This window comes from Ictidomys tridecemlineatus, chromosome 4 (genome assembly GCF_052094955.1).
Source record: "Ictidomys tridecemlineatus isolate mIctTri1 chromosome 4, mIctTri1.hap1, whole genome shotgun sequence".
Lineage (NCBI taxonomy): Eukaryota > Metazoa > Chordata > Mammalia > Rodentia > Sciuridae > Ictidomys > Ictidomys tridecemlineatus.
In genome coordinates, this window is record NC_135480.1 from 95551866 (window position 1) to 95577526 (window position 25661).

Consider the following 25661-nt stretch of genomic DNA (forward strand, 5'->3'; position numbering starts at 1 on the left):
ATTAAATAAAGACAAAAGCTATGTTGGTGATGTACTTAATCAGTATAAAGAAATGGCAAGTGATTGAAGTGAAGAGAGGCTATAAGGATATTATATAGTGGTCAGCAGTATTAAATTCAGTACCTCTCCATGTTTTCCTAAGATAACTTGACTTTGTTCTGTCTTTGTCATAAAAGATTGTTTTTGCTGTTCCTATTGTTACACTGTGTTGGTTAAGCAGAAAGAAAGATCTTTGGGGAAGAGGATGCATGTTATTTAATTAAAATACCTTTTAATTTATTCATAAAATATACACTTAAATCTTTCAGACCAATCTTTGCATGATGAATTAATAATTTGAAACTTTTTTCAAAGGTGGCCCCTGTTCCTCCAACTCCTGCACCTTTAGCTCCTACACCCTCAGCCACCTTTCCAGCTGCTCCTGCTGGACCAAAGGGAAGGGTATTTGTTAGCCCTCTTGCAAAGAAGTTGGCAACAGAAAAAGGAATTGACCTTACACAAGTAAAAGGTAAGACTCTGTCTATGGCATGGAGTTGTAAAGTTAAAATATAGTTGAATTTCCTCTTTGAAACCAGTGCGTACAACTGTATATAATAATAAGATGATGAGGGAGGAAAATACCCCTTTATTGTCTCCACAGAGTAGGGAAACATTATTATGTTTTATTTAGTCTTCTTAGGATCTTCCTGAAGAATTTAGATTCCTTTTAAAAATTGCCCTACCTTCATGGGAACTGCTTAATTGTTAGTGAAAATACACATTTTTGCTTAGCAAAGTTGGGTTTTAGGACCTGGTTTTGTAATAAGAAGATATTTTTATTAGTGCTAGGTTTACTGAATGTAACAAAACAAAACATGAAGTAGGGATGATTTTAAATGACTTAAAATAATAAAATTCGTATAAAACTGAACTAAAGCTCCCTAAGGGCATGGGAAAAAGCTTTATTCATCTTTTTTTCCCCAAAGTAAACATACAGCTTAGCCAGCTGTGGGGTGGTGCATGCCTGTGATCCCAGTAACTCAGGAGGCTAAGGCAAGGCTAGCCCCAGCGACTCAGCAAGACCCTAAGCAATTTAGCAAGACCCTGTCTCAAAATAAAAAACAAAAATGGCTGGGGATGTAGCACAGTGATAAATCACTTGGGTTTGGAATCTTAGCTTTTTATTGTTTTCTATGTTTTCATCTTTAGGTGAATGACTACTTAGCTTATCTATGTCTTTAGATGAATTTAAGATAGTAATGTATATAGAGAATGATGAGAATTAAATGTGTTATAAAGGTGAAGTGCTTAGAAAAGTATCTAGCATGTAAGTACTCAATATGTATTTGTTGTCATTCATATTGTTACTATTACCTGGCACATAAATTCTTGTATTCTTGGATAAACTTAAGCTAGTTTAATATAAAGTGATTTAAATACTTACTTGGAAAAGGAGGGGAATTAGTATTCTTGGAACCTGGTTTCATGGCTAATGCTATGTGTTGGTCATTTAATGTACCACATTTAATTTGAACAACAGTTTCTAAAGTAAGAATTAACCATTTTTTTGGGTAAGAACAGAATCTTAAGGAATATTCCTATTTGTTACATAATGAAGTTGCAATTTGAATCTGGATTTGTTATATCTCTAAAGTCTGTTTTTTTCCCACCACCTTATGCTGCCATAATTACCGAGGAAAAATATGGCTGGTTCCCCAGTTGCCCAGCTATGGGCACTCAGTGCTGGTTATCATCTGCCTGCAAACTACTATTTTGTAGTTAAAAGTCAAGCCAATCCCAAATACAAGGATAGAAAGTTATAAATTGTTTGGACTTCACAGGATTCTTATAATATTGGCAGACTCTTTTTTTTTTTTTTGTCCGTCTTATGCTATTTCACTTGTATGTTGCCATTCCTTTCGTATATATGATTAGAGTCAAGATAGCAGTGTTAGTGGGAATAAATTTTGAAGACAGAAGAGGGACTAGATTATTATTTATATCTGAAAAATTTAAACAAGTTAAGAAAGACCATTCATTAGATAGTTGGCAACACTAACTAATGAGATAAGAAGGGAAAATTCCATTATTTTTACTATGCAGGCAGTTAGGTTTTTCATTTATTATTATTTAAGCAAATATTCATCAAGTTCTATATACATCAGATCCTTGTTCATAAGATTTTAGTTTCATTTGCCTGCATGGTCGACAGTAAAGAAATAAGCTGGGTGCAGTGGCACCTGCCTATTATCCCAGCAGCTTGGGAGGCTTAGGCAGGAGGATCACAAGTACAAAGCCAGCCTCAGCAATTTAGGAGGCCCTAAGCAACTTATTAAGACCTTGACTCAAAAAATAAAAAGGGTTGGAGATGTGGCTTAGTGCTTAAGTGGCCCTGGGTTCAATCCCTGGTACCAAAAAAAAAAAAAAAAGTGAACAGAAAGGAGATATATAGCTTAGTAATTAAGAGTGGGCTCTGATCCGAGGGAGGGAGGAGAAGAGGGAAAGGGAAGGTTCTGGAGAATGAGAATGATCAAATTATGTTATGTGCATGAAGTGTGGGCTCTGGAGCTTGATTGCTTGAGTTTAAATGTTAGCTCTTTTAGTACTAGCCATGTGAACTTTGTGTCTCATTCTCTTCATTTGTGTATAAAAATAATACCTGATTTGTTATGAGGATTACATGAGTAAATAAATGCCTGTGCAGAGAAAGAATATTTAGGTATTAGCTATTATGGTAATATATTTTATTAAATGATGATTTCAGTGTTAAGAAAGAAATAAGCTGAGTGATATACTAGTGACAGGATAAATATATGAATGGTCATGACTACTTTTAGACATGGTGGTTAGAGAAGATCTTTTGGATGAAGTGACATTTGATCTGATTGAAAGATGAGGAGTCAGCTTTGGGCCAAGCATGTGAAGTACAGAGGAAAGATCATTTGGGGCAGAGAGACCAGCAGTATACAATCTAAAATGGAAAAGAACTTGACATGTTCGAAGAATGTAGTGGAACATGGGGAGCAGTGGGTCTGGTATAGTGGTAGAAGATGAATGAGTGGGGGAAGAAGCACAGAGATGAGATTATTATGAACCTTATAGATCTTGATCAAGAGTTGAAATTTCATTTAAAGTATAAAGTATGTCTATTATACTTTAAATGAAAATTCATTTAAAGTATAATAGACATAAGCAAGGAAGTGAAATAAAATGATTTATGTTTTTTAAGAGAATATTTTGGTTGCTTTGAAGAAATGGATTAAATGAAAGCCAAGTTATCTGTTTAGATGGCTGGAGCTAATGATGATAGCTTAAACAAGGGTGGTGAAAATAAAAAGAAATGAACAACTTTAAGACACATTTTTTAACTGGAATCAACAGAACTCAATCAAGGATTTTGTAGAGGACAACAGTAATTTCAGAAGAATGATTGAGTGGAAACCTATCTGAATAAGTCAAGAAGTAGATGTGAAATGGAGAGAGGATTGTGGACAACTCATTCAAGAAGTCTAGCTGTTGCTGGGCATGCTGGCTCACGCCTTCTATCCCAGCGGTTCAAGAGGTTCAGATAGGAGGATCAGTAGTTTAAAGCCAGCCTCAGCAACTTAGTGAAGCCCTAAGCAACTCAGTGAGACCTTGTCTCTAAATAAAATACAAAAAGCAGCTAGAGATAGTAAGTGCCCCTTAGTTTAATCCCTGGTACTGAAAAGGGGAGAAAAAAAAAAAAAAGCTTGCTATGAAGAAAGGCATAGGAATAATGATAGCTTTAGATGAATGTGGACCTAAGAGGATTTTTTCTGCGCATGGTGGCAAGTGCCTGTAATCTCAGCAATTTAGGAGGCTGAGGCAGGAGGAGCATAAGTTGGAGGCAAGCCTGGGCAACTTCACAAGACTATCTAAAAATAAAAATAAGAAGGGCTAGGGATGTAGCTCAATGGAAAAGCATTCCTGGATTCTACACTCAATCCTGAAAAAAAAAAAAAAAGTAAAAGTAAAGTAAAATATATGTAGGGAGGGCTTTTGAAGATAAGTGTTAGAATGAATCTAGTATGGAGTTCCTCAGTAGTGGCACTATTGATTTTTTTTGACCAGGTAATTTTTTGTTGTATGTGGGCTGTGACCTGTACATTATATGATGTAATGTTCTTGGCCTCAATCTAGTAAGGTGGTAGTTCCAATCTCTACTTAGGACAAACAGAAATGTCTTAAGACATTATCAAGGATTCCCTGGGGAGCTAAATTGCTCTCCTTGAGAATCAGTGGCCTAATAGAAAAGGATCAGTGGATGACATAGAAGAGGATTATGAGCAGGATGGTTTCACAAGGAACAAAGTTCTTAAGAAGGAATTCGAAAGGGCTGTGGCTGTGGTTCAGTGGTAGAGCACTTGTCTAGTATGCGTGAGGCACTAGGTTTGATCCCCAACACCACATTAAGAAAAAAAGAAGAAGGAATGTAATTGGCCTTTATAGAAATTAAGAACATTTTTATCTATTTTCATAGGAGAGAAAATATAGGATGGCTTTATCAGTTTGGTGGTAAAAGATGACAAGAGTTCCTTTTTGGTCACTACTGTTTGATAAATAAATGTGAAATGAAGATATTAGCTGGTTAATGAGTGAGGAAATTTTTGTAGTTAGAGCAATTAGAAAGTAGTAGCCTCAGAGATCAGAAAGGTGAATTTAAAGGAAATGATTGCATTTCTGGGCAGTTTTGTGTATCTGTTTTAGGTTTATGTTTCTGTTTGTGTTTGTATTTCTATATAGCAACATTAAGTTGCTCAGTGTTGACACTGAGAAAGATAAATAGACTTAGGGTTTTGCAAAGGAGGATTATAAGAATAATCCATAGAATGTAAACTGGGTTAGGAGGAAAGTGAAGACCAGAGGGAGGTCATGGATAATGAGAGTAAAGGAATCAGTGGAGTGGTATCTTGATGAGGCAGAAGTGATTATGTTTTCATTGGGGGAAGGGTGTGGTCTGGGCTAAGTGAGCTTAGAGTATCAGTATCAGTTATTGTGTGTTTTCTGACACCAAATGCTTGGTATCCCCATATCCTTTAATTCTCTAATGCCAGCTGGGTGTCCAGGAATTCAGTCCAATTTTGACATTAGCTACCTAGATTTGGCATGAATCCACAGGGCTCAGTCCTGTAAGACTCCCTTTACTTCAGTTACTTTCAGTTGCCAGGCCTGGGTGTCATCTTTATGTCTTAATCATTAGTTAGTAATCAGGAATCCCCAAGAACCTCTTCTCAGGTTTGGTGATTTGCTAGAACAACTCACAGAACTCAACACTACTTACTACTATTGATTTGTTATAAAGGATATAGCTCAGAAACAGCCAAATGGAAGAGATGCATAGGGCAAGGTATAGTGGGGAGGGGTACATAGAACTTCCATGCCTTCTCTGGCATGCCATCCTCACAGCACATGGATATGTTTACTAACCTGGAAGCTCTCTGAATATCACTGTTAAGGAATTTTTATTTTCAGTGTTGGGTATATAGCTCAGTGGTAGACGTTTTGTCAGTTCCCAGTACTGGAGGAAAAATGTTTATTTTCATAGACATGTCATTACAAAGACATGATTGACTAAACCGTTTGCCATTTTGTCAATTGAACTCAATCTTCAATCTTCTTTCCCAGGAAGTGGGGCAGCAGAGGAAGAAGGAGATAGGGAGAGAGAAGGGAAAGGGGATTGAAAGTTAATTACCCTCAATCATGTGTTTGGTCTTTCTGGCTGACTACCCCGATCCTAGTAGCTATCTAAGAGCCCAACCTAAGGCACTTCCTTAGCAAAAACTCTGGTGTGGTATGAAGGGGCTCATTATGAGTAATAGAAGACACTTTCCACTCAGGAAATTCCAAAGGTTTCAGGAGGTCCATTCCAGGAACCTAGAACAAAGATCAAATATATTTTTTATTATATCACAGTGATGGCATTAGTAAGATGGTTGCTTGAATTCTAGATTCAGAGATATCTAGAATTACTAGTACTAGTTTAAGTACTAGTTATAATATAGTCTAGGATTTGACCTTAGAGGTTGGGGGTGTTCTTGTGGGTGGGAGGGAAAAGTTGGAGCTGAGTAATTTAGAAATCTGGGTTTTGAGTGGATTGTGGTTCCCAAGAGGACAGTGTGTTAAGATGCAATTAATCTGAGTAAATGGGAATAGTTATGAATTGGTAGATGAGACAGACATGAAGAAGAATAGGCTGTATAACCAGATGACATGAACTTCAAAAGGGGTTGAGATTTTTGAGGAGATAGAAAGTTTTAGAATTAGCTAGGAGGAGTAGCAAGGATACTTAATCCACATCCCAACTCTGAGCAGCCTTATGTGAGAAAGAAAAAAAAATAAGCCCAATTAAGGAAAAACTAAGGGAAAAGTTGAGTAAATCAATAGATTGTTTTGCAGATTTGACCAAAATATAATTAGTTAGGGAAAAACTATGTTGAACCCTAAACCTTGGTTCAGAATTTGATTAGACTCAAGGCTGCCCATGTAATATTTTATATTTCTTTCATGCACAGAACTTTTTACATCCCTATCCCATTTTGTCTTCACAACTTTCCTGTGAACGGGGGTTGATATTATAATCTCTGACCTACAAGTGAAAATGAGGACTAGATGAGACTATGTAACTATAGTCATCTGTCTAGTTTATGTTAGATAAGAACTCTCCATACTTTACTGCTTGTTCACTGTTCTTCCCTTTATGTCATTTTGTTTTATGAGTGTCTGCTATGTCTTCTTAGGCAGAGAGGCAAAGAAGGGTAAAAGGTTTCAGTTAATTACTATCGGTTAGGAAGTTCTCATAGGTGGCTGAAGCTTGGAATAAGGCAGGTGATGCTACAGGTTTCCTCCCTGGTGGGGCTGCACATCTCAGTGTCTAGCTCAGCTTTGGTTATAAGGGGAGGTTATGGTTTCTATCTTTCATAAAGGAAGATAATCTAATAGGGATGCTGACACCTCTGTTCTAGAGCTCCTGGTGAGGATAAACACAGTCCTAGCCAACTCAGTTTTCATATTGAAGGAAAGGAATTGGGAAGAACTGCACACAATGAGAGCCCTTTTAAAAGTCTGCCATGGGGAAGATGAATCAATTTGACCAAATTTTTTCTAGAAGTGGGCCAGTATAAAAGGTATTATAATAACTAAAGTCTGAATCTATCAAAATTAAAGGTCAGGATTATGTCCTTGGGTCTAACATTAAATGTATGCTGTTACAGATTGGAGGAGGGGGGAAATTAAATAAAAATAATACTAAATCTCTTAAATCTATGGAGAGTACTTGGAGAGGTCCTTCCTCATATGTGGCATTGTACCCGATTCTTTGTCTCTAATCAGTAGCTTTGGCTACTGTGAGAAAGCTGTGAATGTCTGAGACCACCTAAGGAATGAATAGTCCTCAAGATGAGATAATTAAAGTTAAAATTCATGCTATTGGGGGGTGAAAATTTGACGAGCCCAATTTGTCCAGACAATTACTCACATATCTGTCAACCCTGTAGAGAGAATTTTTTTTTTAAAGAGAGAGTGAGAGAGGAGAGAGAGAGAGAGAGAGAGAGAGAGAGAGAGAGAGAGAGATTTTTTTTTTTTAATATTTATTTTCTAGTTCTCGGCGGACACAACATCTTTGTTGGTATGTGGTGCTGAGGATCGAACTCGGGCCGCACGCATGCCAGGCGAGCGCGCTACCGCTTGAGCCACATCCCCAGCCCCAACTGTAGAGAGAGTTCTTTATGAAGTAAAGTGAGATTCTATTTCAGGTTGAGAATTTTTTGTTTGTTATTTTTTTCTTTTTATTTATTTAGCTAACAAGTAGGGAACAGTTTTTCTTACAGATGTGTAAACTGTACTCAGCATTATTTTTTTGCCAGTATTTCCCAAGTTAAAAGAAGATGAAAAAAAAGCACAGCTTATTTAGATGGAAATCTAAAAGAGAAATAGGCCAGGTGCAGTGGCACATGCCTGTAATCCCAGGGGCTTGGGAGACTGAGGCAGGAGGATTGCAAGTTCTAAGCCAGCCTCAGCAACTAGGCGAGGCCCTGGCTCAAAATAAAAAATGTAAAAGTGTTGGGGATGTGGCTCAGTGGCTAAGAGCCCCCTGGGTTCAATCCCTAGTACGGAAGGAAAAAAAAAAAAAAGAGAGAGAGAGAAATTTGGCGTATGTCTAATCCCAGCTACTTGGGGAGGCTAAAGCAGGAAGATCACAAGTTCAAGGCCAGCTTGGTAATTTAGTGAGACCCTATGTCAAAATAAAATAAAAAGTCCTGGGGATATAGCTCATTGGAGTAATATTTGCCTCGCATCTGTCTCTGGATTAAACCCCCTGTACTGAAAAAACATAAAAAATAAAAAGAATAATGAATAAACACTGATATTTTAAGGGAGAACTTGAAGGACTAGGGGTAAGACTGCAACCCCTATAGAGTGTTTTTGGTAGCAAACCCTTAGGAACTTGCACTTCAGGACAATGTTGATCTCCTTGGAGATCTAGTGGCATGCTGTCGTGTATGTGATATTTATGTATTTCTTCTAGGGACGGGACCAGATGGCAGAATTATCAAGAAGGACATTGACTCTTTTGTGCCTACTAAAGTTGCTCCTGTGAGTTATATTTGACTTTTTTCAGTTTGTCCCTGCAGAGTGTTTTGTCCTGCCTGTTAGACCATTTCATACAGTATGAATGAAATAATTTAATCAAAACTGCATTTTCTTCTAATATCAGTGGCTTAACAATTTGCATTTGGGCATTCATCCCTCCGCACTTGCCTTTTTTTTTTTTTTTCCTTTTTGATATTGGGGATTGAACTCCGGGGCTCTTTATCACTGAGCTATATACCCCGCCCTTTTTTTCAGTTTTGAGACAGGGTCTTACTAAGTTGACTATGGCCTCACTAAGTTGCTGAGACTGGCCTGTGGTCCTCCTGAGTTGCTGCAATTATAATCATGTACCACCATGACCAACTCAGCCCATTTTTAAAAACATATTTGCAAGTTGGTTGTCTAAGTTTATATGTGTTTAATGAGTCTACAGAAGGACTAAATCTATATGTCCAAATTCTGTTTTATTGGGTAGGATGTTAAGATAATCAGCGAAAAATGAGGAAAATTATTTAGTTATTCAGTGTTCTCTTTATTTAATATTTTTTTAGTTGTAGTTAGTCACAATACCTTTATTTTTATTTATTCATTTTTATGTGATGCTGAGGATTGAACCCAGGGCCTTACACGTGTGAGGCATGTGCTTTACTGTTGAGCCATAATCCCGGCTCCAGATGTTCTCTTTAAAATGAAAGATTTAGCCTTGTTTTTCCTTAACATTGTTCAGGAAATTGACTAGTTTGTTTATATTCATCTCTTAATCCTTTTAATTTAAGAATGGTTTGATTTATTGAGGATAATTTTGCAAAAATAATATTATTTTGACATAAATTAGGCTCAAAGAAAAATGATACTTAAAACATGATTTCAGAATTCTAAGTAAAACCAGTTAATAATATCTCTTAAATCTAATTCAAGTCCCTTTTGCTTCCTGGGGATATAACTAGTTGTTCTACAAAACTTTTAGTTTTTACTTTGCCATCTGTAAAGAGTCACTGGTAGTGTACCAGGTATTTATGCTTAGATTGAGCCATAGTTACTGAGAGCTTTTTCTTTCCACCTACAGGCTCCAGCAGCTGCTGTGCCTCCGCCGAGTCCAGGAGTGGCACCCATTCCTACAGGTGTCTTCACAGATATCCCAATAAGCAACATTCGTCGAGTAAGAGCATTACCAAAATCTGGATCCAGAGCTGTTGGAAGCATATTTACTCTAGTTGTTTTGTTGTATTCATAATTTAAAACATTAACAGTCCTTTTTGTTTGGGAATATTAGATGAATAAGGAAAACTTGTTTGGTTAGTTGAATACTTGGGATAAAGAAATCACTGTGTATACATCTTCCAATTCTGATAATGCCTGGGGTTATCATTATGAGGTAAGCAGAATGAAGAGGCAAATAGATCTGAATTAGGGAAGATCTCCTCTCACTCAAGATAATTGATTTTTGAATCTCTGGTTTCAGGTTATTGCACAACGGTTAATGCAATCGAAACAAACCATACCTCATTATTACCTTTCTATTGATGTAAATATGGGAGAAGTTTTGTTGGTACGGAAAGAACTAAATAAGGTAAAACTTTCAGAAATTCCAAATCTATAAATTATAAAATATTTTTCTCCACTAAACAGTTACATTTTTGTCTGTGTATTTTATTACAGTATGCCAGTTGGTGATAAAAAAATGAAATATCATTTTAATTTTAACTTGCTGTCAATATCCTAGAGAATTTTCATTTTCTAACCCTTGATTAAAACTTGTCACTTAAAGTCAACTTTGCCAGACATATATTTTAGCCTAGCAAAGTCACTGGGATGTAATATTTGAGGGGTTTTTTTGGTAAGTAAGAAACATTATAGATATAATTTTAGGAAGCTATTAAAAGTTCTGACTCAGGGTTCTTTGAACAATTTAAGCAGTTATTATCTTTTGGAAACTCTGTTTACATAATTCTTCACTGCTTTGAAAGATTTATTTTTTTAAATATTTTTTTAAAGAGAGAGAATTTTTTAATATTTATTTTTCAATTTTTCCTGGACACATCTTTATTTTATTTTTATGCGGTGCTGAGAATCGAACCCAGCGCCCTGCGCATGCCAGGAGAGTGCATTACCGCTTGAGCCACATCCCCAGCCCTGAAAGATTTATTAACTTAGCAACACTATTAAACTTTGTAGAAGGTGGTCTTCAGTGCATGTGTGTTATATACACATTTATAAGTCATACTGCTTAGCTTGTATAATAGCTGTAATACATATGTGCTAGGTTTGCATAATTCTTTAAAAAACCTTTTCTAGATTTGCAGTTGATATTTATTTTTTTTTAAAATACCAGGGGCTGAGGTTGCAGCTTAGTGATAGAACACTAGCCTGGTGCATATGCAGCACTGGGTTTGATCCTCAGCACCACATAGAAATAAATAATAAGATAAAGGTATTTTGTCCATCTATAACTAAAAAAAATTTTTTTAAATACTGATAATTGGGCTTGGGATGTGGCTCAAGCGGTAGTGCGCTCACGTGGCATGCGTGTGGCCTGGGTTCCATCCTCAGCACAACATATAAACAAAGATGTTGTGTCTGCCGAAAACTAAAAAATAAATATTAAAAAAAAAATTCTCTCTCTCTTTACTCTCATTCTCTCTTAAAAAAATAAAATAAAATAAATAAATAAATACTGATAATTTTTGGCCATGATACTTAACCAGAAAAATTATTCCATGTTGTTATTGTGTGATGTGATCTATAGGTAGTTTCTGGGAAGAGAAGAGAGAACTTACAGTTTGATCTTTAGTATGAAAGGAGGATCAGTTTGTGAAACACAGATTGTCCTATCAAATGAAACAAAATAAAACCGTTGTTCAAGTGATTCCATTTAAAAATATTTTTAAAGAAATACTGAATTGCATGTCATTCTTCATACTAGTGTTGTAGACTAAATCCACATTTAAATCCACATACTGAACATTTCTATGTTCAGTATGCTTGTGTCTTTCTAAATACATTATATTCAGTAATAGGAGACAGTTTCAGCATTGTTTTGATCTATATTCATTATTTAGCTTTCAATATTGGATTAGGCTAAAAATTTTGTTTATGGATGTAATTATATGGCAAATTCTTGCTTATTAGTTTTTGTTTAAAAATTATGTTTAGTAAGAGCTAAGCTTTTTAAAACAAATGCAGACATTTATCATTAATAAAACCTATGGTTTAATATCAAAAAAGAAAGGAAAGAAACATTATACTTACTTTTTGTTTATGGTTAAGTATTATGCACTTACTTGGTGTTTAGGATTAGCATAAGGCACTTTTGGAAACATGATATAAGGCACAGTCTTTTATTATTATGAGTTCCTAATTTAATTGGGGCTAGAATATTTGTGAAAATATGGAAGGTTTTTTTTCCTTCTTCTTCTTTTTGGTGGTGCTGGGGACTGAACCCAGGGCATCATGAATGTTTTAGGCAAGTGTTCTATATCACTGAGCTATAGCCACAAGATTTTTGTCAAAGTAAAAATATTCATTTGTTGATCAGTCTCTTTTTGTTTTTTTCTACTGGGGATTTAACCCAGTGGCAGTTTACCACTGAACTACTACATCCTTTTTATTTTTTGTGATAGGGTCTTACTAAGTTGTTTAGGGCCTCGCTAAATTACTGAGGCTGGCTTTGAACTTGTGATCCTCCTGCCTCAGCTTTCTGAATTGCTGGGATTACAGGCATGAGCCACCATGCTGGACATGGATCAGTTTCTTTGTGGTAATACTCATCAATTGCTAAATTTTATTGTACAGGTTACTACAGGTAAAGGATCTATATAAATTTAAGTGTTATTGGAGTTTAGAGAAGGAGAAACCAATGAGAGTAGTTGGGGAATTCACAAAGGACATAACTTGGTTGAACCATGCAAAGTTCGAATTGTTTTTATTGGCAGAGATCTTGAAGTAAGTTCATGCTAATTAAAGAGTGCCTAAGGCTCTTAATTCTCCTTCCCCACTTTTTCTCCTTAGACTTGACACTATCTAATATATGTTTCATATATTTATTATTTATCCTCTTTGGAGCATAAGCTCCCTGAGAACAGAGTTTTTATGCATTTTGCCTACTGTTTCGTACCAGAGCTTCACTGTTAGTGCCCAGCATAGACTCTTAAATGTGAGATACATAGCTGAATGCATGAGTGAAACAGCGCCAGAGCTCTGCAGATGGCTATAGGAGTTAAAGATGATGGCAAGCTTTTTTGACAAGGTATTAAAGCTCTTTTTTCACAGATTTACTTGGAAATTAGGCAAATGTATGTACAATGTTTTTTTTTTTAACTTTTATTTTATTTATTTATTGTATGTGGTGCTGAGGATTGAACCCAGCACCTCCCATGTGCCAAGCAAGCACTCTACTGCTGAGTCACAACCCTAGCCACTGTACGATGTATTTTATTCAAATTCTTTTGAACAGCTTTATTGAGTTATAATTCAGTTATAATTATAATGCCATACTATTCATCCATTAAAAATTTTTTTTAATTGTAAATGGACACGATATCTTTATTTTATTTATTTTTTTATGTGGTGTTGAGGATCAAATCCAGTGCCTCTCACATGCTAGGTAAGCACTCAACACTGAGCTACAACCCCAGGCCCCATTTTCACCCATTTAAAGTGTACAATTCAGTGGGTTTTAGTATATTCACAGAGTTGTACAACCATCACCACAGTAAGTTCTAGAACATTTTCCTCACCCCAGAAAGAATTCTTCCACCCTTTAAACCAAGTGTGGTTGTGTATACCTATAATCCCAGGTACATGGGAGACTGAAACAGAGGATTGCAAGATTGAGGCTAGCCTGTGCAGTTTAGCTAGACCCTATCTAAAATGAAAAGGGCTAGAGATGTAGCTCAGAGGTAGAATGCTCCTAGGTTAATCATTAGTAGGTAAATTAAAAAAGAGAGAGAGAAATCTTATACCCCATCAGACCTCCCATCATTCCAATCCTAAAAAACCACTCATCTACCTTTTTTTTAAAATAATTTTTTAGTTGTCAATGGACCTTTATTTTATTTATTTATTTGTGTGCAGTGCTAGAATCAAGCTCAGTGCCTCACACATGCTAGGCAAGTACTCTGCCATTGAGCTACATCCCCAATCCACTATTCTACTTTTTGTTTCTGTAGGTTGGTCTATTATGGATATTTCCTATAAATGGAATCATATGATATAGTTTTTTCTGAATGGCTTCTTTCATTTAAGATGTTTTCAGAGTTCATCCACAATGTAGCATGTATTAGTATTTTATTTTTTTAAACTGCTGAATAGTATTTTACTATAATGAGATATGTTACATTTTGTTGAGTTGTTCATCAATTGATGATGGACAACTCAACAAAATGTGACATGGATTGTTTCCTCTTTTTATCTATTGTGAATAATGTTGACATAAAATTTTTATGTACAGATTTTTGTGGGGACCTAAGTTTTCATTTGTTTTATTACATTTATGCCTAGGAGTGGAATTTCTGGATCATGTGACAACTCTATGTTTAACTTATGTGTGTGTGTTTATGTGTGATGCTGGATGAGCCCAGGGCCTTGTACATGCTAGGCAAGTACTCCTCCATTGAGCAACACTCCCTCCCAGCCCTTTGGTTACTTTTTGAGGAAGTGCCAGATTGTTTTCTGAAGTGGACTTGCCTTTTTATATTACCATCAACAATGTGTGATTGTACTAATTTCTTCATATCATTACTAATAATCATTACTAATACTTGATTATCTTTTTGAGTCATCCTAGTAAGTGTCAAGTGTTCATTGTGGTTTTAATTTGCATTTCCCTGGAGGCTAATCAGATTCAACAGCTTTTCACAAGTTGGCATTCTTAAATCTTCTTTGTAGAAATGTTTACTCGGTTAATTTACTTTTTTTCTTTAATAGGGTTATCTTTTTATTATTATACATATGATTTCTTCATTTACTCTGCAGATCCCTTACTGTAGATAAATGGTTGCTAAAGTTTTTTTTTTTTTTCCATTTTTTAGCTTTTAGTCTTGCTGTCTTGATGATGGGATCCTTTGAAGTGTAAACTTTTAATATGTCTATTTATCCAATTTCCCCCCCCCCTTTTGGCATTTTATCTGCTAAAAGCTCGATTCTTTTTAAAAATATTTATTTATTTAGTTGTAGTTGGACACAATATCTTTATTTTATTTATTTTTATGTGGTGCTGAGGATCGAACCCAGGGCCTTGCATGTGCTAGGTGAGTGTTCTACCGCTGAGCCATGATCCCAGCCCAAAAGCTCGGTTCTTGTCCTTAATGCTAATCCAATAACAAGAACACAGTTTTGAGAAAAAATGAATAAGAAATTTTATTGCTTTTCTAGCAAAGGAAAAACACTGGGGACTCCTGTCCCAAAGGCTGTGATTCTGCCCATCAGCAGGAACAGGAGGCTTTTAAAGAGGTGATTCAAAGGCTACATTCCTTGTGTTCTCTGTTGGAGTTGTAATTCACTTGTTAATTTGGAAGATAGTCATTTCTGAGATCTTCCTTTACTATCCCCAAAGTCTGGATAGTCTTTTCTATGGTGGGTGTATAGACTGAAGGAGAGATAACTCTGCCTAAGAAAGGAAGAAAGGTAATCCTGTTTCCCCTGAGGTTAGGGAATGGGAAAGATTAGGGAGGAGCAGGGAGAGAGAAAAAGAAATGTGTTGTATTAGTCTGGGTTCTGTAGAGGAACAGAATTAACAGGAAGTATAATTATAAAAAAGGGGACTTATTAGGTTGGCTTATGTGACCAAAAGCTAGATAGTCCATAGTTGCTGGCTGGAGAGCTGGAAATACCAGTAGGTGTGCATTCCAAGAGACTGAAGCCCCAGGACAAGAGAGATCTACAGTGCTACCCTAGTCCAAGACTGAAGGCTTCTGGAGAATCTCTGGCAGTTTTCTTGGAAGAGTGAAGATGATCACAGATGATCACTGTAGCAATCAAGAACCAATTCTAAAATGGAGTTGCATCTCAATAAGAATTGAGCTCCTTGCTTCCTTTTTCTTCAACTTTTATTCCATCCAAGCCATCATCCTATTTGGATAGTGCTGCCCAAGCTTAGGGAGGGTCTCTTTCAGTTGGCTATCTCACATGTTAGTCATTCCTAGACCTACCCTCACTGACACACCCAAAGTCCGTTAATCTTCACCATCTCTTAATCCAATCAAGTTGACAATTCAAATTAACCATTATATATCCATTTTAAAAATAAGTTGCAGTGGCTGAGAGCAAAGTTTATATTCAAAGCATAAAGTAGACTACTGTTAAAAAGTCGTTGTCTAAGGTTATGAAGATTCATACCTGTTTCCTTGTAAGAGTTTTATAGTTTTATTGTGTATTTCTGCACAAATATAAGTAGGAGTCAACTTCATTCTTTTGCATGTTTACATTCAGTTGTCCCAGCAACATTTGTTTGAAAAGATAATTCTTTCTCCATTGAATTGTCTTGGCATCCTTGTCAAAATCAATTGACCATACATGTGAGAGTTTGTTTCAAGATTCTTAAGTCTATTCCATTGATCTGAGTGTGTACCCTCTAGCCAATATCACAATCCTGATTACTGTAACTTTGTAGTAAGTTTTATGGGTAGAGAGGTAGATGCATACATACATACTTACATATGTACGCACATACTGGGGATTGAACCCAGGGTTGCTATACCACTGAGCTACATCCCCAGCCCTTTTTAAGTTGTTTAGGGCTTCACTAAGTTGCTGAGGCTAGCCTTGAACTTCTGATCCTCCTGACTCATCCTCCTGAGTTGCTGGGATTATAGGTATACACTACTATGCTGGCCTGCAGTAAGTTTTAAATGATGAAGTTAAGTCATCTTTGTTCTTTGTTCTTTCTCAAGATTGTTTTTTCTGGATATCTTGCCATTATGAATGAATTTTAGATTAGCTTGTAAATTTCTGCAACAAAGCCAGTTGAGATTTTGGTAAGGATTGCATTAAATTTGAGATCAATTTGGGCGTTGTTGCCATTTTAACAATATTGTCTTCCCATCCATGATTATGTGATGTTCTGGCATTTATTTAGGTATTCTTTTAATTTCTTCAGTCATTTAAGTAAATTTTAGAGAAGTTTTACATATTTTTTTTTAATTTATTCCTAAATACTTTATTCTTTTTGGTGCTTATATAAATGGAATTGTTTTCTAAATTTTATTTTCAGATTGTACATTGCTACCACACAAACAAAAATAAAACTGAGTTTTATATATTGGTCCTTGTTCCTGCAACTGTGCTAAACATTATCTATTTAATGTTGAGAAAGGGACTAGGGGGATGAAAATATACAAGCAATCCAAGGTGGGAAGGATGAAATGAAACCAGAAGTTGGTTCTTCCATCTTGTTTAATGTCGGCCTTAACAGCTATACATTAATTTAAATATTTATTTTTTTAAATCTGAGGATTAAATCTATACATTAATCTAAGGATTTATTTGTTTTTTTATTGTACTAGGAATTGAATCCAGGGGTGCTCTGCCATTGAGCTACTTACTTCCCCAGCTATTTCTTTTTAAATTTGAGACAGGGTCTTGATAAATTGCCTAGGCTGACCTCAAATTTGCAGTCTTCCTGCCTCACCCTCCCCAGTAGCTGGGATTATAGGCCTGTACCACCACACCTGGCTCAATCAGAGTTATCTAATTTGTTTGAATATGGTTATTCATAGTATTTCTTATAATCCTTTATTTATATAAGGTAGATAGTAACATCTCCTGTTTCATTCCTGATTTTAAGAATTTGAGTCTTCTCTTTTTCTGTCAGCCAAACATTTGTCATTGTGGTTGTCATTTGACTGATCTTTTCAAAGGATCAATTTTGATCTTGTTGAGATGAGTGAAAATTAAGACATATCATAATTTATGGGATGCATCTAACGCAGTACGTAACAGGAAATGAATAGCTGTTAAGGCCTACAAGATTGAAGAACCAACTTTTGGTTTCATTTCATCCTTCCCACTTTGGATCACTTGTATATTTTCATCCCCCTAGTTCCTTTCTCAACATTAGGTGTACAATCTCAGACGTTGGGGAGAGAACTTAAGAAAACGATCATAGTTTCTTGTCTTTACAGATGTTAGAAGGAAAAAGCAAAATTTCTGTCAATGACTTCATCATAAAAGCATCAGCACTGGCTTGTTTAAAAGTTCCTGAAGCAAATTCTTCTTGGATGGACACAGTTATAAGACAGTAAGTATAACTAGAGGTTTATATCTATCAGCAGTTTTCTTTCTTTCTTTCTTTTTGTTGTAGATGGACACAATACCTTTTTTTTTTAATTATTTTTTATTTTTATTTATTTATTTATTTATTTTCTTTTTTCTTTTTTTTTTTTATTGTTGGTCATTCAAAACATTACACAGTTCTTAATACATCATCTTTCACAGTTTGATTCAAGTGGGTTATGAACTCCCAACTTTACCCCGTATACAGATTGCTGTATCACATCAGTTACCCTTCCATTGATTGACATATTGCTTTTCTAGTGTCTGATGTATTCTGCTGTCAGTCCTATTCTCTACTATCCCCCCTCCCCTCCCCTCCCCTCCCCTTTTCTCTCTCTACCCCTTCTACTGTAAATCATTTCTTCCATTTGTATTATCTTGTCTTACCCCTCCTTTCCTCGTATATATCATTCTCACTCCCTTTCCCTCCCACCTCTCATCCCTTTTTAATGTAAATCTTCTTCTCAAGCTCTTCGTCCCTACCCTGTCCTTGTTTACTCCCCTTATATCAAAGGGGTCATTTGGTATTTGTTTTTAACGATTGACTAGCTTCACTTAGCATAATCTGCTCTCCATTTCCCTCCAAATTCTATGATTTTGTCGTTTCTTAATGCAGAGTAATACTCCATTGTGTATAAATGCCACATTTTTTTTATCCATTCATCTATTGAAGGGCATCTAGGTTGGTTCCACAATCTTGCTATCGTGAATTGTGCTGCTATGAACATCGATGCAGCAGTGTCCCTGTAGCATGCTCTTTTTAAGTCTTTAGGGAATAGACCGAGAAGGAGAATAGCTGGGTCAAATGGTGGTTCCATTCCCTTCTTTCCAAGAAATCTCCATACTGCTTTCCAAATTGGCTGCACCAATTTGCAGTCCCACCAGCAATGAACAAGAGTGCCCTTTTCCCCGTATCCTCTCCAGCACTTATTGTTGTTTGACTTCCTAATGGCTGCCAATCTTACTGGAGTGAGATGGTATCTTAGGGTAGTTTTGATTTGCATTTCTCTGACTGCTAGCGATGGTGAGCATTTCTTCATGTACTTATTGATTGATTGTATGTCCTCCTCTGAGAAGTGTCTATTCAGGTCCTTGGCCCATTTATTGATTGGGTTATTTGTTATCTTATTGTCCAATTTCTTGAGTTCTTTGTATATTCTGGTTATTAGGGCTCTATCTGAAGTGTGTGGATTAAAGATTTGTTCCCAGGATGTAGGCTCCCTATTTATCTCTCTTATTGTTTCTTTTGCTGAGAAAAAACTTTTTAGTTTGAGTAAGTCCCATTTGTTGATTCTAGTTGTTAACTCTTGCGCTATGGGTGTCCTATTGAGGAATTTGGGGCCCGATCCCACAGTATGTAGATCGTAGCCAACTTTTTCTTCTATTAGATGCCGTGTCTCTGATTTAATATCAAGCTCCTTGATCCATTTTGAGTTAACTTTTGTGCATGGCGAGAGATAGGGATTCAGATTCATTTTGATGCAAATGGATTTCCAGTTTTCCCAGCACCATTTGTTGAAGATGCTATCCTTCCTCCATTGCATGCTTTTAGCCCCTTTATCAAATATAAGGTAGTTGCAGTTTTGTGGATTGGTTACTGTGTCCTCTATTCTGTACCATTGGTCCACCCGCCTGTTTTGGTACCAGTACCATGCTGTTTTTGTTACTATTGCTCTGTAGTATAGTTTGAAGTCTGGTATCGCTATACCCCCTGATTCACACTTCCTGCTTAGCATTGTTTTTGCTATTCTGGGTCTTTTATTATTCCATATGAATTTCATGATTCTTTTATCTATTTCTACAAGAAATGCTGTTGGGATTTTGATTGGTATTGCATTGAACTTATAGAGAACTTTTGGTAATATCGCCATTTTGATGATGTTAGTTCTGCTATCCATGAGCGGGGTATATTTCTCCATCTTCTAAGGTCTTCTTCTATGTCTTTCTTTAGGGTTCTGTAATTTTCATTATATAAATCTTTCACCTCTCTTGTTAGGTTGATTCCCAAGTATTTTATTTTTTGGGGGGATATTGTGAATGGAGTAGTTGTCCTCATTTCCATTTCAGAGGATTTGTCGCTGATATACAGGAATGCCTTTGATTTATTCGTGTTGATCTTATATCCTGCCACTTTGCTGAATTCATTTATTAGCTCTAATAGCTTCTTTGTAGACCCTTTTGGGTCTGCTAGGTATAGGATCATATCATCTGCAAATAATGATAATTTAAGTTCTTCTTTTCCTATTTTTATGCCTTTAATTTCTTTCGTCTGTCTAATTGCTCTGGCCAGTGTTTCAAGGAGTATGTTGAACAGAAGTGGTGAGAGAGGGCATCCCTGTCTTGTACCAGATCTTAGAGGGAATGCCTTCAATTTTTCTCCATTCAGAATGATGCTGGCCTGTGGCTTATCATAGATTGCTTTTACAATGTTGAGGTATGTTCCGGTTATCCCTAATTTTTCTAGAGTTTTGAACATAAAGGGATGCTGAACTTTGTCGAATGCTTTTTCTGCATCTATCGAGATGATCATATGGTTCTTATTTTTAAGTCTATTGATGTGGTGAATAACATTTATTGATTTCCGTATATTGAACCAGCCTTGCATCCCAGGGATGAATCCTACTTGATCATGGTGTATAATTTTTTTGATATGTATTTGAATCTGATTCGCCAGAATTTTATTGAGGATTTTTGCGTCAAGGTTCATTAGAGATATTGGTCTGTAGTTTTCTTTCTTTGAAGTGTCTTTGTCTGGTTTCGGAATCAGGGTGATGTTGGCTTCGTAGAATGAATTTGGAAGTTCTCCCTCTTTTTCTATTTCCTGAAATAGCTTGAAAAGTATTGGTGTTAGTTCCTCTTTAAAGGTTTTGTAAAACTCTGCTGTATACCCATCCGGTCCTGGGCTTTTCTTAGTTGGTAATCTTTTGATGGTTTCTTCTATTTCCTCTATTGTTATTGGTCTGTTTAGGTTGTCTATATCCTCCTGACTCAATCTGGGCAGATCATAAGACTTAAGGAATTTATCTATGCCTTCACTATCTTCTATTTTATTGGAGTATAAGGATTCAAAATAATTTCTGATTATCTTCTGTATTTCTGAAGTGTCTGTTGTGATATTGCCTTTTTCATCCCGTATGCTAGTAATTTGAGTTCTCTCTCTTCTTCTCTTCGTTAGCATGGCTAAGGGCCTGTCGATTTTATTTATTTTTTCAAAGAACCAACTTTTAGTTTTGTCAATTTTTTCAATTGTTTCTTTTATTTCAATTTCATTAATTTCAGCTCTGATTTTAATTATTTCTTGCCTTCTACTTCTTTTACTGTTGTTTTGCTCTTCTTTTTCTAGGATTTTGAGATGAAGTAAGAGATCATTTATTTGTTGGTTTTTTCTTTTTTTGAGGAATGAACTCCAAGCGATGAATTTTCCTCTTAGAACTGCTTTCAATGTGTCCCATAGATTCCGATATGTTGTGTCTGTGTTTTCATTTAACTCTAGGAAGTTTTTAATTTTCTCCTTGATGACTTCTAAAACCCATTGATCATTCAGCATCCTATTGTTCATTCTCCAAGTGATGCATGATTTTTCCTTCCTTCTTTTATCATTGATTTTCAGTTTTATTCCATTATGATCAGATAAGATGCATGGTATTATCTCTACCCCTTTATATTGTCTAAGAGTTGCCCTGTGACATAATATGTGGTCTATTTTTGAGAAGGTTCCATGTGCTGCTGAGAAAAAGGTGTAACTACTTGATGTTGGGTGGTATAGTCTATATATGTCAATTAAGTCTAGGTTGTTAATTGTGTTATTGAGTTCTATAGTTTCCTTATTTAACTTTTGTTTGGAAGATCTGTCCAGTGGTGAGAGAGGTGTGTTGAAGTCTCCCATGATTATTGTATGGTGATCTATTAGACTCTTGAACTTGAGAAGAGTTTGCTTGATGAACACAGCTGCACCATTATTTGGGGCATATATATTTATGATTGTTATGTCTTGTTGGTGAATGGTTCCCTTGAGCAGTATGAAGTGTCCTTCTTTATCCCTTTTAATTAACTTTGGCTTGAAATCTATTTTATTAGATATGAGTATGGACACTCCTGCTTGTTTCCGCAGTCCATATGAGTGGTATGATTTTTCCCAACCTTTCACCTTCAGTCTATGAATATCTTTTCCTATCAGATGCGTCTCCTGTAGGCAACATATTGTTGGGTCTTGTTTTGTGATCCATTCTACTAGCCTGTGTCTCTTAATTGGTGAGTTTATGCCATTAACATTTAGGGTTATTATTGAGATCTGGTTTGTTCTTCTAGCCATATTTGTTTATTGATGTTACTAAACCTGATTTGTTATTCTCTTTGACTACTTTCCCCCCTTTACTGTCCTACCTCCCATTGTTGGTTTTCAATGTTATTGTCCATTTCCTTTTCCTGTAATGTTTTGCAAAGGATTTTTTGAAGAGATGGTTTTCTAGCTGCGAATTCTTTTAACTTTTGTTTATCGTGGAAGGTTTTAATTTCATCTTCTATCCTGAAGCTTAATTTCGCCGGATACACGATTCTTGGTTGGAACCCATTTTCTTTCAGTGTTTGAAATATGTTATTCCAGGATCTTCTAGCTTTCAGAGTCTGTGTTGAGAGATCAGCTGTTATCCTGATTGGTTTGCCCCTAAATGTAATCTGCTTTCTTTCTCTTGCAGCTTTTAAAATTCTCTCCTTATTCTGTATGTTGGACATCTTCATTATAATGTGTCTAGGTGTGGATCTCTTATGATTTTGCACATTCGGCATCCTGTAGGCTTCTAGGATTTGGGATTCTGTCTCATTCTTCAAGTCTGGGAAGTTTTCTCGTATTATTTCACTGAATAGACTGTTTATTCCTTTGGTATGGAGCTCTGTGCCTTCTTGTATCCCAATGACTCTTAAATTTGGTCTTTTGATATTGTCCCATAATTCTTGGATGTTCTGCTCATGGTTTCTTAGCAGACTTGTTGAGCTGTCTATGTTCTTTTCCAGTTGAAATACTTTGTCTTCATTGTCTGATGTTCTCTCTTCTAAGTGATCTACTCTGCTGGTAGTATTCTCAATTGAGTTTTTAAGTTGGTTTATTGTTTCCTGCATTTCTAGGATTTCTATTTGTTTGTTTTTTATTACCTCTATCTCCCTGTGAAATTGATCTTTTACTTCCTGGATTTGTTTGTCAATGTGATCTTTCATTGTCTGATTTTGCTGTCTCATGTCTTCCTTGAGACTCCAGATCATCTGAAGCATATATATCCTGAACTCTTTATCTGACATTCCATCTGTTGCAGCTATTACCTCTTCTAAAGTTGAGTTGACCTGCATTGCTTGTGGTCCTTTCTTTCCTTGTCTTTTCATGCTGCTCACATTTCTTTCTGCTTGGTGAAACTGTTGTGTTTATGAGTTTTTCCCCCTAATTATTTATATTGCTCATGTATAGTTGAAAAATCTCCCTTGCAGGGCGGGTAGTGGCTGTGCTCCTTCTCTAGTTGGGGTGATCTCAATACTGCGCTGGCAGGCCGCTAGGCCTGCTCTGCCGGTTGTTCGCAGGTCTGCCCACCCTGCGGGAGCGGGTGGCGGCTCTGCTCTGCCCCCCCTCCAATTGTGGCGATATGACTATCACCCCCTCGGGTCGTTGGGCCTGATCCGGATGTGGGCGGCTGCTCTGCTCTGCCCCCCTACTCCAAATGGAGTGGCGTATCTACCATGCTGGCAGGCCTCTAGGCCTGTTCCGTTGGTGGGTCTCAGGTCTGCCTGACTTTGGCAGTAAGGGGAGTTGGGTGTCGAGAGTCCTTTGGTCCTTTCGGTCACGCCCACAGAGAGATTTTGAAGTTTCCCGGTTGTTCGCCAGGTGGGCGGGTCTATTAGCAGAGCCCGGAGGGCATGGCCATGTACGGGGCCATGCGTGGACCCTTCTAGCTGAGTCGGGCCACCGGGAGCCACGTGAAGAGCGGGGTAGCTGTGTCTGCATGGTTAAGATCCAGGCGGTTGGTTAATTATTTTTTATTTTTATGTGGTGCTGAGGATTGAACCCCTCACACACACCAGCCAAGTGCACTACCACTGAGCCACTCCCTAGCCCAGCAGTTTTCTTATGTTATCTAATGTATAAGTAAGAGTTATAGGTGGATATGACATTCGTAGGTGAAACAATTTTAAAACTACACAAAACAATTTATGAGATAGTACTAGTTTAGCTAGTAAAGGCTGTAAATTCTTTGTATGAGCTCAGAAAAGGGAAATCAGTATACAAGTTGAAAATAGTGTTTGTTATTGTCACCGTGGTACTCAAGTATATTTCACATAAGGATTTCATATTTAATTCTTTTTTTTTTTTTTTTTTTTTTAAAGAGAGAGTGAGAGGGAGGGAGGGACAGAGAGAGAGAGAGAATTTTAACATTTATTTATTTTTTCTTAGTTCTTGGCGGACACAACATCTTTGTTTGTATGTGGTGCTGAGGATCGAACCCGGGCCGCACGCATGCTAAGCCAGCGCGCTACCGCTTGAGCCACATCCCCAGCCCCATATTTAATTCTTAATGGCCATTTTATGAGTAAATGCTTTCCCTCCATTTTCTAGATGAGGAAACTGAGGCTCAGTGGATTAAGTAAATTGCCCTGTGTTAATATGTTAGTAAGTGTTATAACTATGATTGGAACCAGGATTCTGACTCCTAAGGTAGCCCTTTTCTAATATGAGATAGATGCTTTCTTCTTATAATTATTATTTTTATGAAAAGGAAAAAAACAAAACAAAAAGCGAAGCTCTTTTCCTTTCTGCTGTGCTCTCACACACTTATAGCACCACATCTGTGACTAGATGTATGTGTGTGTGTGTTGGGGGGTGTTGGTTCCCCACACATCAACCAAGCAGTCAGTTCTGGAGTGGTAGGTGTCCTTCAATTCAATTCAATTCTGACCCTCTACCTGGGGTTAGAGTCAGATCCCACAGACTGGGGACTCAGTCCCAGTAACACTACTCTCACCTCAGATGCCAGTCTCAAATCTGTCTACCTTTGCTGCTGATCTACTGACTACAAACTGAGCTTCCTGTGACTTATATTCATTATTTATATTCATTATTGGGTTTGATAATTGGCTAGGACAGTTCATAGAATGTAGGGATACACTTACCTATGTTTACTGGCTTATAGAAAGAATATTACAAAATACATAGATGAATACTGGATGAAGAGATGTAGGGCAAGGTATGGAGTAATCTAAAACTTCCATGCTCTCACTGGGAATATCACTCTCCAATCACCTCCACATGATAGAAATTTCTAAAATATTAACATTTAATATATAAAATGCTATATGTAAATATAACATTAATGTAATGTTTATGTTAAATATTTTAATTTTATTGTCTTCTCTTGTGTAAAATATTTGGGTCTAATTAAAATATGTAGTTTACCATAAATATTATACTCACTGGTTTTAATGATGACTTAAGGAGGGGGAAATAATATTCTGTGTTCTCATCATGAATTTTTTCTCAATCTCCCCATACTGGATGGTTTTTCCTTGGTCACTCCCCTCTTGGAGAACATCTACGAGTTTAATATTCCTTATAAGCATATTAGTCTCATAGTGTTGTTATAAATTACCACAAAATTGATGTCTTGGAATTGAAATTTAGGACTTGGAGTTTAGCACAATGGTAGAATCCTTGCCTGGATTTGATCTCCAGCACCAGCAAAAACAAATAAAAAAACACAAACAAATATAAATCTACTCTCTCATAGTTCTGGAGGCCAGGAGTCCAAATTCAGGGTATTTACAGG

General features: G+C 36.5%; 1 protein-coding gene across 2 annotated transcripts in view; it reads left to right on the forward strand.

Moving 5' to 3' along the window:
* Positions 1-25661, forward strand: part of Dlat (dihydrolipoamide S-acetyltransferase) — a 44243-nt gene that overhangs the window by 10222 nt on the left and 8360 nt on the right. For both annotated transcript variants that reach the window (XM_005334226.5, XM_021732396.3), the window contains exons 7-11: positions 355-508; positions 8525-8592; positions 9656-9748; positions 10052-10159; positions 17709-17824. In XM_005334226.5, the coding sequence (XP_005334283.1) occupies positions 355-508; positions 8525-8592; positions 9656-9748; positions 10052-10159; positions 17709-17824 (539 nt within the window). The remainder of the gene's footprint in view (positions 1-354; positions 509-8524; positions 8593-9655; positions 9749-10051; positions 10160-17708; positions 17825-25661) is intronic.